General features: G+C 32.8%; 2 protein-coding genes across 2 annotated transcripts; both read left to right on the top strand.

The window, feature by feature from the left end:
- Window positions 1-11,174: 11,174 nt before the first annotated feature.
- Window positions 11,175-12,989, top strand: LOC112464117. Its single transcript, XM_025030920.1, has 3 exons — window positions 11,175-11,616; window positions 12,346-12,494; window positions 12,930-12,989. The coding sequence occupies exons 1-3, from the start codon at window positions 11,286-11,288 to the stop codon at window positions 12,987-12,989; spliced, it is 540 nt and encodes a 179-aa protein (XP_024886688.1). The 5' UTR covers window positions 11,175-11,285.
- A 201-nt stretch (window positions 12,990-13,190) lies between these two features.
- On the top strand, window positions 13,191-18,296 carry LOC112464116 (zinc finger protein 341-like). The gene is made up of 9 exons (XM_025030919.1): window positions 13,191-13,409; window positions 13,798-13,872; window positions 14,531-14,789; window positions 14,953-15,298; window positions 15,575-15,769; window positions 16,102-16,665; window positions 16,800-17,069; window positions 17,142-17,354; window positions 17,581-18,296. The coding sequence occupies exons 1-9, from the start codon at window positions 13,379-13,381 to the stop codon at window positions 17,773-17,775; spliced, it is 2,148 nt and encodes a 715-aa protein (XP_024886687.1). The 5' UTR covers window positions 13,191-13,378; the 3' UTR covers window positions 17,776-18,296.
- The last annotated feature ends 199 nt before the right edge of the window (window positions 18,297-18,495 follow it).

The following is an 18,495-nucleotide window of genomic DNA, read 5'->3' on the forward strand; positions in this document are numbered from 1 at the left end:
AAAGGCGACATTGAAGAAAATGATCTAATTGACTAACAAGTAAATCACGTTATTCAACGCCATATTGTTTTCTACTATGAATAAATAAATAAAATGTAATGCTTATAAATATATTGCAAACACATTAGAAATAGAAACAAGCTCCGCTATAATTTTCAATATATTGTCGTGAACTTCCAAAATATGCTTTACATGTCATCTTGCTCTAATCTGCTTTGACATCTCCTACCCAGATTCTACTGTCAAATGTGAAAAAATAAAATGGCAATTTTTCGATATATCGTTTTTAAATAAATAAGACACTTTGACATAACACCGAATTCAACTGTCGCGGAAAGATGGAGGTATCTGACATCAATTTCTCATTTGTTATTAGAAATATATGCGCATGAGGACACCTGTATTCTTCCACCATGATTAGGCTCATGTTTTGCTAGCAAGATCTGTCGATATAAACATTATAGCAAATGGCCGCAAAACCGAGTAAGTTCCTGCACAATGCGATTGACCGTTTAAAAGTATTTAAAGGTAGTTGTCACGTAAAATAAATTTCTTAAGAATTTTTTAAAATTTTAGCTGTCTATGCGTTAATTTAAACATTTAATTATCTAAATGTCACATTATCGAGCCGAACTTTGAGCTGAACTTTGCCGCGAGCTGATCATGCGTCGACATTGTCGAGCACGGGTTCGCGAAACCTCCAATCGAACATCGGTGCGAAACAATCGCGTGAATCGCGTGCTCACTCCACGAATCTGCGAGCATTTTGGTGATCGCGGCTCGCAGTGTCCCACCAAAAGTCGGTATTTCGACAAAATATCAAAATATGTTTTTTATGATCAGATTACACGCTTTGTCGGTTAGACTGGTAGTTAAGCTTCGAACTACACAAATAATGACAAAAGACGAAAAATGAACGATGAAAGAAAACGTGAGTAATTGCCCGGGAAAAAAGATTATATATATACATAATTATATATAATTATATATAAATATATATGATTATATGTGATTATATATGAAATTTGGTGTTTCATATAAAATTATGTATGGCTCCATATATCATTATATGTATGTATATGAGCATATATAATTCCAAGTAAAGTATACTACACTATAAAAAATATTTGATAAATATTTGCTTCTGGGAACCTTAAAAAATGTAATGTGTGGTTTATATTTTTACAAAAATCATTAGTAAGTGTCATATAAGTCCGTTACCTTAATAAAGAAATTACTTTCTCACTCACCGACCGATGCGCAACAACGGAGTTATCTGCAACGTCACTACGATGATTCTGTAACAAGCAAATATAACGTTTACATTAAAATAATGCTCTAAATAATCAATCCTTCAAACATTAATTATTATAAGTGTTGAATTTTTTATTCGTCTTCAATATTCAAATATTACGAAAATAATTTTGAAAAAGAACCATAAGAATTTTCAGAATAAACTTTACAAATTTTGATCATTAAAATTTTATAAATCTTTTTCTCTAATTAATATTTTTAATTCGAAATAAAACAATTCAAACTTAAAAAAGAACAATTAATTTTGCATAAATAAGAAATAATACTCACCTCAAGTTGCTCCGACGGTGCCCGATGCCTCCTCCTAGGCCTCCTCCTTCTCTCAGATTGTCCAGATTATCAGCTTATTCGTAGAACTCCCTCGACGCGACACATTCTGGGCCGTTATTTTCTGAAACATATGAATAAACAATTTTGATTAAAAAGGAATAAAGAATACTTTATTAAATATTTTAACATAATCTACACGTAAAGTATTAATTCCAAAAGAAGCTACACATCTCCTGACAAAATATTTATTGGATCTCATGTTTTATTTTATTTTATTTCAGACAACGCAAAATGTCATAATCGATAAACATTTATCAGCTATAAGAGATTAGATTAAGAGATTAGATTAAAATTTACACATCATAAAGATAGATTAATAATCATTAACGAAATTTTTATTAAATCAATTATTTAAAATAATTGCGTAAAATATTCTAATTGCGTAAATTGCGTTCTTCTCTCTATATGTCTCTTAATTGAAATAAATAGAAAAAAAGCCTTTTTTCTATTTTCTAAGAGCTTTCAAACGTATCGGACTTTACTTAAAATATATATTTGAAAGAAAAAAAAAAGAAAATAATATAATATATGTATATATTTCAGTAACATATATTACAATATTTTTTCCCTACTCTATAAATAATATAATTTATTATTTTATTTATTATTTTATAAACGTATACAATACAATAAATATTTTGTTCCAAATCTTTTTCATCTAGAATGCAAATATCACGAAGAAAATTAAATAAAAGATTTTCTATTCCAATCTTTATATTTTAAATATATCCAATATTTCACTTATTTCCATTTTTATTATATCCACTTCTTTCTTTTTTATTATTTATTAAAATATTAAGCTTAAAAATTAAATCAATGCATTCATATTAAAAATAATATATTAATTCTAATAATTTTTAATTTATTTTTTCTTTGTGATAGTTCCTTTATTGCATTTTTCCTGAAAATTTATCTGCGAATAAAGTGCTTGGCAAAAAATGTAAAAAAAGAGATCTGTATCAGATATTTAAAGATATTTTTTTTTTTTGCAAAAATTACTATATATTACTGCTTTTACAGTTTTTTATTAAACATATTTCTGTAAAAAATTTTCTTTTTTTTTTAATTTATCTTTGCCAGATTAAATTTGCTATAAGTTCCAAATAGCTTGTATATATGTACTATTCTGTCGTGTAATGAGATTTCAATGTGCAAGTAAATGACCAATAAATGCGTCGATAATAACAATATCTGTGATCTCTATTCTGTGAGCTCTCTGTGTGCATTATTGAATCAACGGACGTGTTCCAAGATTAAACATTTATACTAATTTGGCCTAGCCCATCCATTTCAAGACAATGACTCTATGAAATGTTATATCTAACTACAATATTCACAGATCCATTACCTCTTAATAAGTTATCCCTGGTTTCCATACACGCGTTGTCGTGCGTTTAATTGCGCGTCAAACGCACGCATTTGAAAAAAACACGCACTTGATTGGGGTAATCTATGGAGGGGTAACGCATGTTTGACGCGCGTTATACTTAACGCGCGGAAACGCATGCATGATGGCAACCAAGGATTAAAAAAGAACTACTTATACATTCACCACCGATACGATGAATCTAATGCCTCCCAGGATTCATCCTTCTCTCATGTTGCTTCGTTGCACATTCATGAGACAACACTCGCGAAAACACGATCAAACGTGAAACTAATTAACCACGGTTCCGTCATCTATATCACGTACAATGATTCGCGTATGATTTGCATATCGTTCTGCACAATTGAAAGCGATAAGCGATCGTAAATTATTTTCAATTTGATGAATAAACCGAAACACGACACGGGATGCATTTGAATTAGAGCATTGCAATAATCATCGTTCGGTAAGTAAATCGCGGAGAAACGTCAATTTGGAATTTGGATCTTTTCCTCGATCTTTTCTCTTTTTTTCGATCTCTATGGATAAATACTCGCGAGACACGAGCGAGACTTCGCAATGAACGATCAGTGCCTCGAAATGCGATGCAATATGTACAAAGGAAGAGAAGTAAGAACTCTACGCACGGAACGACACGCACGGCACGGGTGCCTGTTCATTCAATGGTCGGGACGAGAATGATAGTGCGGCGTCGCGGCGACCTTCCGCAAACAGGGCGCAGGGGCCACGGGGCGCGAAGTATGGCACGGTCTATTGCGTGCGTAACGAAAACAAGCGCCGGGGGGTGCCGCGTGCCAACCGTCTTGCCATCTATAATATTTAAAGTTATATGATCATCAATGTATGCCGAATATTCTGTTCTTTAAATTTCGATGAATGCGGATTACTATCGCATATCGAATTTTGTTTTATGGATTTATTATAGCGTCATCTAAATCGATTAATTTTATTCAATTAAGAGTTTTAGAATGGACACATTATAACTTACACCTTAATTCGACGAATACGCAATTTGATTAATATAAATCTATTAATACAATGTGTATAATATTAATATAATATTTATATTTTGTTAAAATAATATGCATAAATGTGTAATAATAATTTTTATATTATACCAATAATAAATTTAACATGCAAATTACTTTTAATCCTTTTGTTTTAATAAAAATTTAAATTTACTTAATTACTCGATTTAAAAAGAGTTATCAAATTTAGTAATGACAACCATACCCATATCGTTATACGAAATGAATATTATAATTTTACGAACTATATTTTCATGTTATATCAACTATGTTTTTTTAAGTAAAGAGCACTATTTTATATGCTTTTGGCGCCGCAGGATACTATAAATTATAGTAAAATTATGGTATTTTTGACTATATATTTTTTTCAGTGTGCCAGAGAAGAAATCGATGAGAAAGTAACGTACGTGACGGTATGCGAAGCGTCTCGTAACACTATACCTGCTCGTTCGAATGTTGCTGCGTCAGTGGCCTAGTTTACACCGATCTCTTGATACGCGTATCAAATAGTATATTTGAACTGATCAGCCAATAATCAGACTTATTTACTAGTTATTTACTATTTAATACGCGTATCAAGTGATCGGTGTAAACTAGGCCAGTGATAGCGCGGCGTCTTCTTCGATAACGGCGCGCGTTTGTGAAGTTTTATCGCGCGTAATTATCTGTGTGTATTTCATAAGTATTTGAAGTAATCATATTTGAAATGTGCCATTAAGAAATCTATTTATTTTGCGTTAAGTTTTTTCTGTTCTATTTAGGTAAATTTCGATTAAGTACACGTTTTGATATCGATTTATTACGATTCTATCGCAATGTTTTAATATTGCAAGAAAATACAAATCAGGGTAGAATATTACATGTTTTGTTTACATAATTTTAAGTGATTATTAACAAATTTTAAAATTTGTTCAAAACTATTCCTGAAGAAACTATTTTTTTCAGGAGCTCATATTAGTGAGTACGAATATTCAAATATAAACTCGACTGTACTAATAACGGTTTCAATTTTGCTTTTATATAACAGACAATAAACGTTTACGTTTTTTCTACATATGATTAGTGATAAACCCAGTTTCAACATTCCGCTATTTTTGATTTTTTTAAATTTTTAACATAGGTATATAACGTCGGTTCGTATTACGGAAAAGATATTTACATCAGTATAATATTCTCCGTAGTATACGATACATTTTTCGATAAGTCTCCTCTTCCAAGAAAGAATCGCAAAAAGATTAAAAGAGCAAAAAACAGGAAGCAAAGAACACATTGTAGATCAGGCTTACATTATGCATATATACGTTCTCATTTTAAATAAATTTAAATAAATTGTAACCTTGCGCTTTCCAAGGAAGCGTTACGCAACGGAATTGCGAAATACGAGGTAGCTTTTCAAGGAAGCGCAAGGTTACAATTTATTTAATTTTATTTAAAATGGAAAAGTATGCATGATGTAAGCCTGATCTACAATAAACTTTGCTTCCTGTTTTTTGCTCTTTTAACCTCTGCGACTATCTCGTATTTGGCAATTCCGTTGCGTAACGCGATGTTTTTTGTTCTCTGTCGCCCAAGATAAAAATTGACGAACTTCAAAAGAGACTAGAAGCATCACGTTACGCGACGGAATTGCGAAATACGAGATAGTCGCAAAGAGGTTAAGAGCAGAAAACAGGAAGCAATAAAAGAACACATTGTAGATTAGCCTGTAGGAATTCGGAAAACATGTATCTAAATTTAAATTCAATTTTTTGTACAAAATATCATATATATTTTATGTGATATTACTCATTCTAATAAATATACTTGAAATAATACTATTATTTTACTTCTTTTTCATGGCATTATATATTTAATTTTTTTCTTTTGTGTTTTTTAAATAAATATTAATTATTTGCATGGTCTGATCAGATCAAGGAAGCGCAAGGTGACAATTTATTTAAATTTATTTGAAATGGGAACGTATGTATAATGTAGGAATTCGGTATCCTTTTGTAAATTAAAATTATTTTTTGTAATTTGATGTAAATCATTTCTGAAACCAGTCGTTTAGATTCTAACCCCTCGGAGCTCCGCAATGTGCAAGTTTCTAATTTGCACACTTTTTTTCTAATATCATAAGATTATTCTGTTGATGCTATATGGCCATTTCACACAATATCCTTTGGAAATATTATTTAATGTTATATAATATTGTTGCGTTCGCCGAGTCGTTCGTTCTCACACACACGCTCACACTCCCGACACCTGCGGAAATGAGGAAACACTGCGGTTATTAAGGAGAACAAACTTAATGTTTATTAAAGGCTCGCGATACAGAGGAGCGTGTACCATGTCCGCACGGTCCAGCAGCTCGAGACAAAATCTCTCAGCTGTTTCCTAAAATCAATAAATCCATAAATCAACAAGCTCGTTGCTAAAGACATTTCGGAAAGACGGCTCGTCGCACGCTTCAGCTCGGACTCGAAGCATACCGGGCGGCATGCACGCAACAATATTACTATAGAATATTGTATTTAATGTTCTAAGATTATGCTTAGAATACTACTTAATATTAAATAATATCATGCGCTTATAGGGCAGATGAATAAAAAGTTAAGAAATAATCCTGGATACTCATTCTAAGAATAATATTTAGGCAAAAATTCCTGAGCATTGTTTTCTTATTAATTTAAGAACTCCTTCGAAAAAGATTTTCTTCTGTTTTTCCCCGATGTTCTCTCGCTTTTTTTCATATAGGTTTCTAACTCCATCTTTTACAGGTTTAAAACCTGACCAGTTGTCTGATCGTAGAAGATCTTCCAGAAAGAAATTCAGGCAGGTAGAAATATAAAACCAGTTCTAACTAGCTCCGTGGGATTAGAGGGGAAGGGGAGGGGCCCCACGGCGCAGCATACTCCATGCTCTCTTAAGCCCCTTGCAGAATGCCAGGCAACAGGCAATAGAAACAGGAAATAACCAAAAAATCGTTAATTACAACCTAAAAAATTTGAATCCTATAATTGGTTTGCAACAGGCAATAGGTACAGAATTTCCAACGTGACGGAAACTCTGTGTCTATTGCCTGTGTAACTGTTCATTCTGCATTTATACATGACTTCTGATTTATATTCCCTGTTCCTATTGCCTGTTGCCTGGCATTGTGCAAGAGACTTAAGTCTCTCCCCCACTTACTTTCTAACTCTACCTTCTCTACCCGGGAAAAAAAGATGATATATAATTATATATAAATATATATGATTATATATCATTATATATAATTATATATAATCATATATAATCATATATAAACATATATAATAAAATTGTACATATGTATGTAAATAGATATAATCATATATGACCATATATAGCCAATATATATTGAAAAAGAACCGCGGAGCCCGAGGAGTGTTCCCATGTTAGGATGATCCCAGATTCAGGTCCACTTTTAACATTTCTGTGAAACATCGTTCCAAGTATAGGGTCTTGTCAAATATGCCGGTAAGAAAAAGAGACGTAGAAGAAGAAAACGAGATGCGGTGGACGCATTTTGAAACAACTCTTCCGATACCTACTTATCTCGTGGCGATTACGCTGAACGGATTGGGCAACTGTGATTCTATTTAACGAAAGAATTTCCATATCGAGCAGACCGAACGTAAGAAAATATACAGCATTAGCTTACAAGGTTGTTAAAGAAGTTACATCGCTGTTGGAATCCAAATGGAAAAACATAAAAAAGATTCCGAAAATGGATTACGTTGCAATTCGCCCCACATTTTTGGGGCGACGGCATGTCGAATACTGGACTCACTTTATATAGGCAACATTTAACTTAATTAAGAAGTAATATTAAAACCCATTAAATAGCAATGTTATTTTTATTATTAAGTTTCGATACTCAAGTTTTACAAATTTTTACGCTTAGACGAATTTGCCTTTATTATGCTTTTATTTAAGACAACTCTGTTTTTTCTCTATATTTGCTTACAAAAATTATTAAAAATTTTTTTTTCTAATTATTAAAGACGAGAACTAGTTTATCTAACGATGAATTACATTTGTGCACATTTTCAAATTTAAATTACAATAAGTGTAATATAATTACATTATAATTACATGTACATATGTATTATAAGTGAATTATAATATACGTAATATAAATAAATCCCTTGTGAACGCTTATGAAAGGACTTCAAAATACTAAGATGAATCATGTTGCAATGTTTATGGAGGATATTCTTTGTATACTCAGGGACGATTCTGTTGCACGCCAAATAGAAGTGGTGCAATTAATAAAATATAATATAGCATATCAATTGTTTAGTACTATAGTCAATCCATCTTGGTGGTCTCACCTGTGGATAAACCAGGGTCTTAGCTTGTTAATCAGAATGGAGGCCATCGATGAGATTATTTTATAATTTTAGTTTTGGTTAATTATAGCTTTATCTATCGTGCTTATACGCATCTACAGAAAATACCGGTTAATATTATAATGATTCAATTCAAACAAATTCTTTTGCGAATTTTTTTTATTAAGATCAAAGTGCTGATTTTTTTTCAAATTTTTATTAAAATTGAAGTATTAACCCTTAACGGTCACACTATGGGGTCTACACTCCAGCGTTTTTTTGACTTCGAAAACGACCCAGTAAACCAATGGAAATGGGCCTTGTGCCGCTATTTACAGGTAGTTGGGACCTTCAAGTATCGATCCCCGTCGGTGGTATATTTTTCGGCCCGTTAGTTTTCTTTCGGCATTTTTTTTCTGCAAAAAATTGCACCTTCATACCTCAAAATCAACATACTTTTTGGAACGGCCGCATAAACTGCAATAATGAGTGAAAAGTGCATCTGAGGATGAAAAAACCGTTTGAAAAATTAAAATATCTTAAAAATTGAAAAAGTTACATTAGAGAGAGTTTTTGTGAAAAGTTACTTTTCCGACTTTTTTCTTCAACAATTTTTTCACATATTTTAAATTAATTTTTTGCAAATCAAACCTATACAGTCTTTTTAAGGAAGACTTAAACTACAACAGGATATTTTTTTTTCCTTAAGGTCACCTACAATTTTTTATACGCACGTGCAAACACGCTGGGGGTGTATTTCACCCAGTGTGACCGGTACGGGATTCTCGGGAAGTGTGACCGAAAAGGGTTAAAAAAAGATTGGTAAAAATACGTTTAAATAACAATAGTACAGAAAAGAATGTACAAGAATTTTTTCTTATTAATTTTAATGACATTAATTTTAATGTACAGTTTTATTGTACATTATGTTAGATACAGTTTACTATGTTTAACCCTTTGTTGCGCAATTTTTTTTTTTAAATATATTTTACTGAATTTTAGTAGATGGGTGTTTTTGGGATCGTTAATTTGAAATTTAAAAAGTCAAGATAACAGATTCAATATGACCATTAATTTTTAAAGAATTAACTATGGCTTATATAACTAACATTTTATACTTGAGATGGGTTTTTTCTATAATTGAGAATATATGTTTCAAGAACATAAAGATACCAAATGTATTACACAAACCCATTGGTTTGATTATGGAATGTGTAAAAACACGAAAGAACTGCAGAAAAGACAGGTGTTTCTCATATGTAAGTAACTATGCAACAAAGGGTTAAACTAAATAACGAAGCCATAAACAAAATTTTTGAAACTCTTGCTATACCAAGTACCGACTTGTACATGTTAGTACATATAGCTTTAAGCATTTTTTCCGAATATTATGAATTATATCAAATTTTCTTATCTTTAGATTTTCGTACATTTCGAAATAATGGATTTATTTATAGTTCAAAATCAGTACGAATCTTTTAAATTAAATTCTTACTTTGCTGAAGTTCAAGACCAAGTCGATAGCCCTTCTGAAATTAATTCACTCTTGTATTTGCCTCATCATTTTAAAGGTAAGACTACAAATAATTAAATAATCGTTCATAAATTTCTGGATGCTTATTATTAAAAAATAAAAGAGTATGAATTATGATAAATATTATCTGCAATTTACCAATATATTAATTTTGTTTTGATAGAATTTTGTTTCTGATTGAAAAACGTTCAATTCAAACTTGAAATTAATTTTTTTGGCTGCAGAGAACAAAACATAGACTCTTACGTCTATTGTAGTCATAGTTATGTATACGGTTTTCTCTGCCTTGCTTTACGTCTATGCCTACGATAGACGTAATCACGAATTTATGGATATGTTATATAATAAACTTATTTTAAATATATTTAATGTACTACTGTGTAATATAAATTGTAGCATCCTATTTACTGCTCATGTTGCAACATTTACTATCGCGTGACATATTTTAGAAGGGTGTCCAAATATATTTAGACAAACAGTAAGTAAAAATTGTAACATAATAATTCTGTACAACATAGAATCAAATGTAATAAGCATAACTGAAAATCCTAATAAAATGTTTTTTCCTTTTGCTTTTTATATTTCGATTTATCTTTCAATATTCTTATTTCGCTATCATATACTCTTTTTTTCTCTTCTTAGCAGACTGATTCTGTTTTTATTATTTTACACACAGTTTTTATTTGCAATTTCTTAAACAGAAACTTTCTCTTTCTTATTGCTGACAGATTCTTTGTATATTCAGACTATTATTATATTATTGTTTATTTCTTTTTTTTCTACTAAGTTGTTTTCTATTTCCTCTGCTTTTATTTTATCTTTTAATCTTTTTAACTAAACATTTCTTCTATTATATTCTCTATTTGTCTACCTTCAACTTTGTCTTTTCGTTTTTTTCTTATCTTCTCTTTTTAACTTTTTCTCTTATTATTCTTTTCTTATTACTAATATTTCTAAGCTTATCCCGTTATCCATAATGATTTTCTTGTTTTATGTTCCGTTCTTCTCCACCATAATCTTTTTCTCCAATCTCTAACATCCCTGTTTTGTTTTTTCTCTTTCTATTTTTCTCTTCTTCCCATTTGATCCCCTTCCTCAATTTCTCCATTTCTCCATTTCTCCGCTTTGTTTTTCAAGTTTTTTCTCCAAGCGTTATATCTGCATCTTCTAATCACTCATTTTCCTTTCTTTTTCTTTTTTTCCTCTTATCAATCTTATCAAAGATTTTTGCAGCCTCTTCAAAGACTAAAAAATTTTCTTCTCTTCTATTATTATACTTGTTTAATTATTTTAATAACTTTAAATTTTATAAACTTAGTGAGTTTAATTCGGCAACTTTCGACAATTTGTGGGACGCTATGCAAATTGCCTTAAACGAAAAGAATGTGATACGTGAGCCGCATGATCTAAAGGAAGTAATGAATAGTTGGACACAACAAAAGAATTATCCTGTAATAATTGCAACACTATATAATAGTGGATGGGTAAAAATATCGATGCCTAATTTCAATGAAACGGATCGCAGCTGGATACCTCTGACCTATACTACACAGTCGGTTTCCAATTTTAACGCTACGTCAATTACTGACACGTTGTGGCTAGGATGTAATCCAAAAACACCTACAGCTACTACGTTTGATAGTAACCCTGAAGTGGATAATTGGATAATTGTCAATTTACAACAATCTGGTGAATATTATATCGATAAACAATAATTATCTTTATTCTACGTTATATGTAACAACATTTATTCTATAATGAAGATTTTACTTTATATACATCTTATTAAATTTTTATATTTGCTATTTCTATAATATAAAATATCACATTATATGTGTGATATTTTAAACAATTTAAACACAGGATAATGTTCGTTTATGATAATATCAAATAGTGCAAAGAAAAACTATTCTACTCTCTATTATCATTGAATTGAACCCAAATTCTTACATGTAATGTAATTATTATTTATTTATTTTTTATAACTAAATTAATGTAAGTTTATATAAAATATCTTGCTTGACTTTATTTTATATATTTTACTTTATTATTAAAAAATAGTCTTATATTTAATAATCTAATTTGCAGCTTTCTTTTTAATGTGTATGATTTTCTTATGTACGTTCTTTAATTTAAAAGAAAAGTATAAAGATTCGAAAATATTTCTTGATAAACTCAATCAAGAGATATCAATAATTAGCTAAATTTATTTGCCGCGAGTAAACAGTTAATATATATGTGCCTTGTTTTAAAATTTATTTATTATATACGACATTATACTATAGCGTCAATTACAACGCGTCAATTACGACAAGAACTGGTTAGGGATTGCAGTATATCTGAAAACTCCAAATTACATAAAAATGCATGTTCTCAATCGTGCTAAAATCATCGATGATGCATTTTACTTTATGGTAGCAGGCAAACTCAATCCCTCTATATTCTGGGACCTTACGAGTTATTTATCACAGGAGACAGATTTTATAGCATGGTATCCTATGATCAAAGTTTTTGAACACATGTCGACTATCCTTCCATTTTCAAATAAAAGAGTTGAAAAAATCCAGGTAAATAATAATGTATTTCTTTAATAGAAAAAATTGAAAATATATTAAAATTTGTTATATTTAATATTAATATATTGACATTAATTTTGTCAATATTAATATATTGACTTTATATTAATATGTACATATGTATAAAACTGTGCGTAAACAACAAAATGTTACATTTATCTAAAAATAAAAAAATATATTATAATATTTGTGTAATAATAATTTATCTTGTATATAAAATAAAAAATTGAGGACGTCTCAAAATTATTAAATAAGGCGATTTTAATACGTCTTAAAATAACGTCTAAACTACGTCTTTTTGAAACCTGTTTAAAACGTCTAAGGAATTTTATGACGTCTTTTAAACAAATATTCCGATCATGTAATTATGTAATATTACAACATATTTATATGTATGTCAATTATGTAACTCCATATATATTTTAGTTCAATCGATGTTTGCAAGCCCAAAAATTCCCTGGCAGTTGTATAAAACTCGGCATATAAACGAACACCTTATATTTATATTTTTACCCTCGATTGCATTCGAAAGATACATTTATTTTCACAAAAGGTGAAAGAGTTACATTTAAATGTAATTCAACAGGACGCGTCGTTGGAATCACATCGCCGAACGTTGAAACAAAAAAGTGTCAAGTCGACGACTGTCGAACGCGACGTGACGGCCGTGAAGCGCTCGCTCGGTGGCGGCGTCGCGCGTCGCGCGATGTCGCGCTTTGAGGTTAGGTATCGATCAGTGCGCTGGCGCCGTCTCGGCAGCGACGGGGACGCGAGAGCGGTGCTCGTCATGTTCCCATCCCGGCGGATCCCGCCGACCCGCGCGAGTTAGGAAGTCCGGTGCCTCCGCTACGATGACGACGTGCTGATCGCGAAACATGGCGCAGTCTATCCTCGATGCTCTGACAGGTGAGAGCGCGCGTTGGCCCGTGAGATAGGCGGGGTTTACCCGAGCCCGGAAACGTCAACAACCCGCCCCGAGCCTCCGTTCCTTCGGGCCTCGGGGTGGGTTGTTGTCTCCTTCCTGATTGTTGCATTCCCTCGACAAGCTCGCCTCTCGGCGACGATTTCGAATATGCTCCGGTGGCACGAGAGCGTGCGGATCTTTAGACCCTTTAGACGCAAGTTTGAAGAGTATAGAGAATAGGGGTCACTGACTTGACCGTCGACTCGATGCATTTTATATACAGCGACCTGTGCTTTGCACTCTCAGCAACGTTCCGTTGCCACCATCTCCAGATGTTGTAGTTAACACTTGGTATTGTTTAATTATTTCAACTTTGTTATGCTTTTATAGATGTCTCGCTGGACGGTTCCTCTGTGCAATCCTTGCTGGAGTCGCAAACCTTGATAGCTGAAGTCGAACAGTCAGGTATATATTCTTAAACGCAAAGAATAGATATTTTTTTTATTATATAATAATTTTATTATGTACAGAACGATCTTATATCGTATATTGATGCTTCAAAGGATGAATCTGGAGTCTAAAACAAGAAGAGAATGTCAGACGGACATAGATTATTTAGATGTTATTTTCTGAATTACAATAAATTAAGAGATCTAATTAAAAGTGCTCGTCTTTCACAATGAGATTTAGGGTATTGCGAAGCGACCTGATGTTTTAACATATATTACAGTTTTAAGATTTGCTGTAGTAAAACTGCTACAGATACTTTGAATATTTCTTTAAAATTTATTATAAATTGGGAGAATAAATCTTAAACTTGTTTATATAATTTTTGTTTTGGGTTTAGATTTATTCTTTAAGCATTGGCATTGATATTTGATTATGTTATGTTTTATTAAAAGATCTTCTCTCTTAAAAATGTAACTTTGACAATTTTTTCATAGTATCAAAGGATATGTATTCCAACTTTAGTTTAACTTGTTAGTTTGTAATTGTCTCGGAAAAAACAGAAATTCATATAAATACAGATATTATTCGATCTGAAATATAGATATAAGTTAATATATTTTCTAATTATTCTTTATACATATCATTTGTTATATAATACTAATTTCTTCACCAGCGATTGATCAAGATGAGGAAGACATATTCCAATGTGGCAAGTGCAAGAGCCAGTTTACATCGCTTCAGATGTTCGTACTCCATAAGAGGACGCACCAGAAGACGCAACAGCAAGTGGATTTGACTCAGTTCTTAACAAACGACGAGAGTCAGGTGATGCACGTGGAAGATGCCGCTCAAGATGAGTCGCAGTACAATTCGCAGGAAACCTTTCAGCTTGGAGAACCTATTATTCTCGAAGAAGCAGACATGTTATTTAGGTATATCACCATTGATAATTGTAATTATAATTCGTTACATAGTACAATAAATTTGAATTAAATATTTTGTACCATTTTGAACATATAGGTCATTTGTTGCTTTTGTACAATTTATTCTTTAATATGTATGCGATTTTTCATGAATCTGATTCAATTGTTACAGCGTGGACCAGGATGCTGCTAATTATTTCATGACAGACTCCACGTTCAGCGTACCGATTATCTTGAGTACAGAGAGCCTGGACACTTTCGGTAACGCTGCTATCGAGGCGACGGAAGACTCGAGCGAGGTGCCGACGATACATCTACAAAACGACATTAGCTCACAGGAGGACGCCTCCAGCCAGTCTGAACAACCTTGCGCCTCGTTGACGGACAACGAGCCATCCCTGGCGGAAAACGAGCCGCCTTTAGAGGACAACGAATCCTCTCTTGAGAACAACGAGACATCCCTCCAAGATCCACTCGGTGAATCAGAAAATGGCATTAGTCGAACGCAGAACTTAAAGGTATTGTTGTGTTAGCGACTCTCTGTTGCCAACTAAAATGAAACATAAGATCCATAAAATTCGATTGTATAATGTTAAATTAAATTGTAATAAATGTTTTTAAATTGTTTGATTATGAAATTTTACTTACTTTAATTATAATAATAAAAAATATAATACAAATTTGCTTTCAAGTAATTTTTTTAAAATGCAGGTTTTCATAAGTTACTAAATAAATCACGAGATTAATACAAACCTTTTGTACTAAGACACACATATCTGATTACATCATTGCAGTATAAGTGTGGTTATTGCAACAAGCAGTTTGCAAAAAAATTCTACTGGCAGCAACACGAACGTTCTCACACTGGAGAAAAGCCTTATCAATGCGTGGTGTGTGGTCGTGCATTCGCGCAGAAGTCGAATGTGAAGAAGCACATGTCCTCGCACAAAGTATGGCCCGGCACCGCCATTCATTCGTTACCACCAGAGGTAAGAAATTTTTAATTAAAATTACCACGTAAGATTTACTTTTTTCTTTTTCGAATATTTACAAGGAGAAAATTTCTTTTTTTTTATAAAACTACATTCTTGCTAGAATAACAACTTTTCTAAGAGAAAAGCTTTATATCGTATTTTATTATTGCTATATTGTAGTTAACCGTTTGAAATATTATAACAAACAGTTGCATATTTTTAAGGCACAAGAAACATTTAAAAAAATTAAATTTTAATTTTATATTTTTTACTGCTTAATTTTTATATTCTTTCTTTTCACTTTATTTACTATATTTTATTTTCATTATTTTCTTCTAAACTTTTAGGCACCTCCGGATGGAAGTATCGACCGCACATACCATTGCCAATTCTGTAAGGAGACGTTTGACTCGTATAAAGCTCTGAAAGGCCACCTAATCGTCTCGCATTTGGCGCTGAAAGTGTACAAATGCGTGCAGAGCAGCTGCAGCATGATGTTTTCGGATCTGGAAGAGTTTCTGGAGCACACGCGCAGCCACAAGTGCTCGGAATACCGGTGCCACGTGTGCGGCGAAGTATTCAGCACCCTATCGGATCTTGGTCACCATCAGTACGTCCACTCCGTCCAGAAGCAGAAGACCACGGAGAAGTATTACTGCTGCTCGACTTGCAAATCATCGTTCTCGAATCTGGAGGCATTGCAGCACCATAAAGAAACCACCACACACAATTACGCGTGCCTGCACTGCGGCAAGAGCTTTCTCATTGAGAGATTTCTGCGCCGCCATCTCAAGACTCATTCGGCATCAGCAAGATTCGCCTGCGAGGATTGTGGCAAAGCTTTTAAAACCGAGCAGTACCTGGCCAATCATAAGCTGATACACAGCGAGGAGACGCCTTTTACATGTCCAGTAAGTAGGAATAATTGCAATAATGTATGTTTAAGATGCTAAAACAATTTCCGCAATTAAGCAAATAAACTGAGATATAACTGCATATTGCTTATTTGGGAATTGATGTTTGCATTTTATATTTAAAATTACAGCATTGCCCAGCCAGATTCAAGCGGAAAGATCGACTGGGCCGGCACATGCTGATTCACGATCTGACAAAAAGGCTCAAGTGCCCATTTCGCAACTATCTGGGCTGCATGAGTGAGTTTTCACGGCCAGACAAACTCAAACGACACTTGCTGACGCACAGCAACGTCAAGCGGTTCAGTTGCAGCCACTGCAATCGCAACTTCCACCGGGCGCAAGCGCTCAAGCATCACGAGATGAACAAGCACAGTCTTAAGTGCGATATCTGTTCTCATGTGAGTCTCATTCTCGAATCACTCGGAACGCTATTCGGGTAACTCTTTAACCTGACTATTAACATTATGCAGGCTTTTAAGACTAAGGAGCAGCTGGTTACTCACAATTGCGAACAATCGAACGAGACCAAGAAGCATACGAGCTCGCAGCTACCGAAAAAAGCATCCGGATCATTTAAGCCGAGGAAGCCCACCCCAAAGAGACAAACGTTATCAAAGACTGCAATCCCGCTCGCCGACAAAGAGAAATTAGAAAAGCTTAAGACTGATGAGATAGAGAAAAAAGTAATTTACATCTTAAATCACTTTTCGTATCTTTCTCAATATATGATATAGTATAAAACTTTTCCTTTTTGCTTTGATATTTTGATCGTATTTCAGTCTTCCTGCTTGTAATCTTCTTGTTTAAGAACTTATATATTTCGCATATAAATTTTTTCCTTTTAATCTGGGATTTCTTTCTTTTTCTCTGTATATATTAATTATACTAAATTCTTTAATCTCATTGCAGATCGCCTCCGAAACATTTAAATCTGGCGATTTCAACGAAGAATCCAGCAAAAAAATAGGGAACGTTCCTCCCATCTCGAAAGCAGTCGAATCGGCCAGCGGTGAATTAAACGAGCGCTCCGACTCGCCAGTTATGGACTTCGAGAACGATTTAAAACGCAACATGGAGTTCTATTCGCCCGACGCGAGCGAGTAGAGTTTTACAATATATATACCTATATACATATACGCGTATATATATATTTTTGATTCGTATTTAAATTGTACATCAATTAGGACGTAGACGAATCGTCGTAGCACGTGCAATGGGATCATCGGCGAAGGCGCAAGTTGCATTTTATATTTGCGTACGGTATTTTGTAGTTTACATATCTGTGATAATTGTATTATAAATGCTCTATCGACGTAAGTAACTTATATATACATTTGCGCGCACATCGAAGATGTTCGATGTCGCTAATTTCGATTCTTCTATGAGAAAACTCGTTGTATAGGCACTGCTGTAGTTATACTCCGAGTACCCTTTCGAACACTTTCGTTCGTTACATTTTTTAACAATTACAAAGCATACGCACGATATCAGAGCTGTAACGAAACATTTTGACAGCGCGACGTCTTTTTAATTTATTTGTTATAAAATAATAAATCTAGATCAGAAGTCGCAAATGCGAAAGGTGTAAAATAACTTAAGAAAGAATATCAATTTTATGAAATAGCCCAAGTTTGTATTATAATTATTCCTGAAGATTCTTTCCTTTAGGCTTAAATCCTACTTGATCAGTGCTCCTTCAACTCCAATGCGTTAGTTATTTCAATTAAATAAATTTATAAACTTTTTAAATTAATATTTACATTACACCTAAGTAGAATATTTTATACTGAATGAAAAAGAAAGTTGAATTTACTACTAGTTTAG

Source organism: Temnothorax curvispinosus, unplaced genomic scaffold (assembly GCF_003070985.1).
Source record: "Temnothorax curvispinosus isolate PA1 unplaced genomic scaffold, ASM307098v1 QBEX01013926.1, whole genome shotgun sequence".
Classification (NCBI taxonomy): Eukaryota; Metazoa; Arthropoda; class Insecta; order Hymenoptera; family Formicidae; genus Temnothorax; species Temnothorax curvispinosus.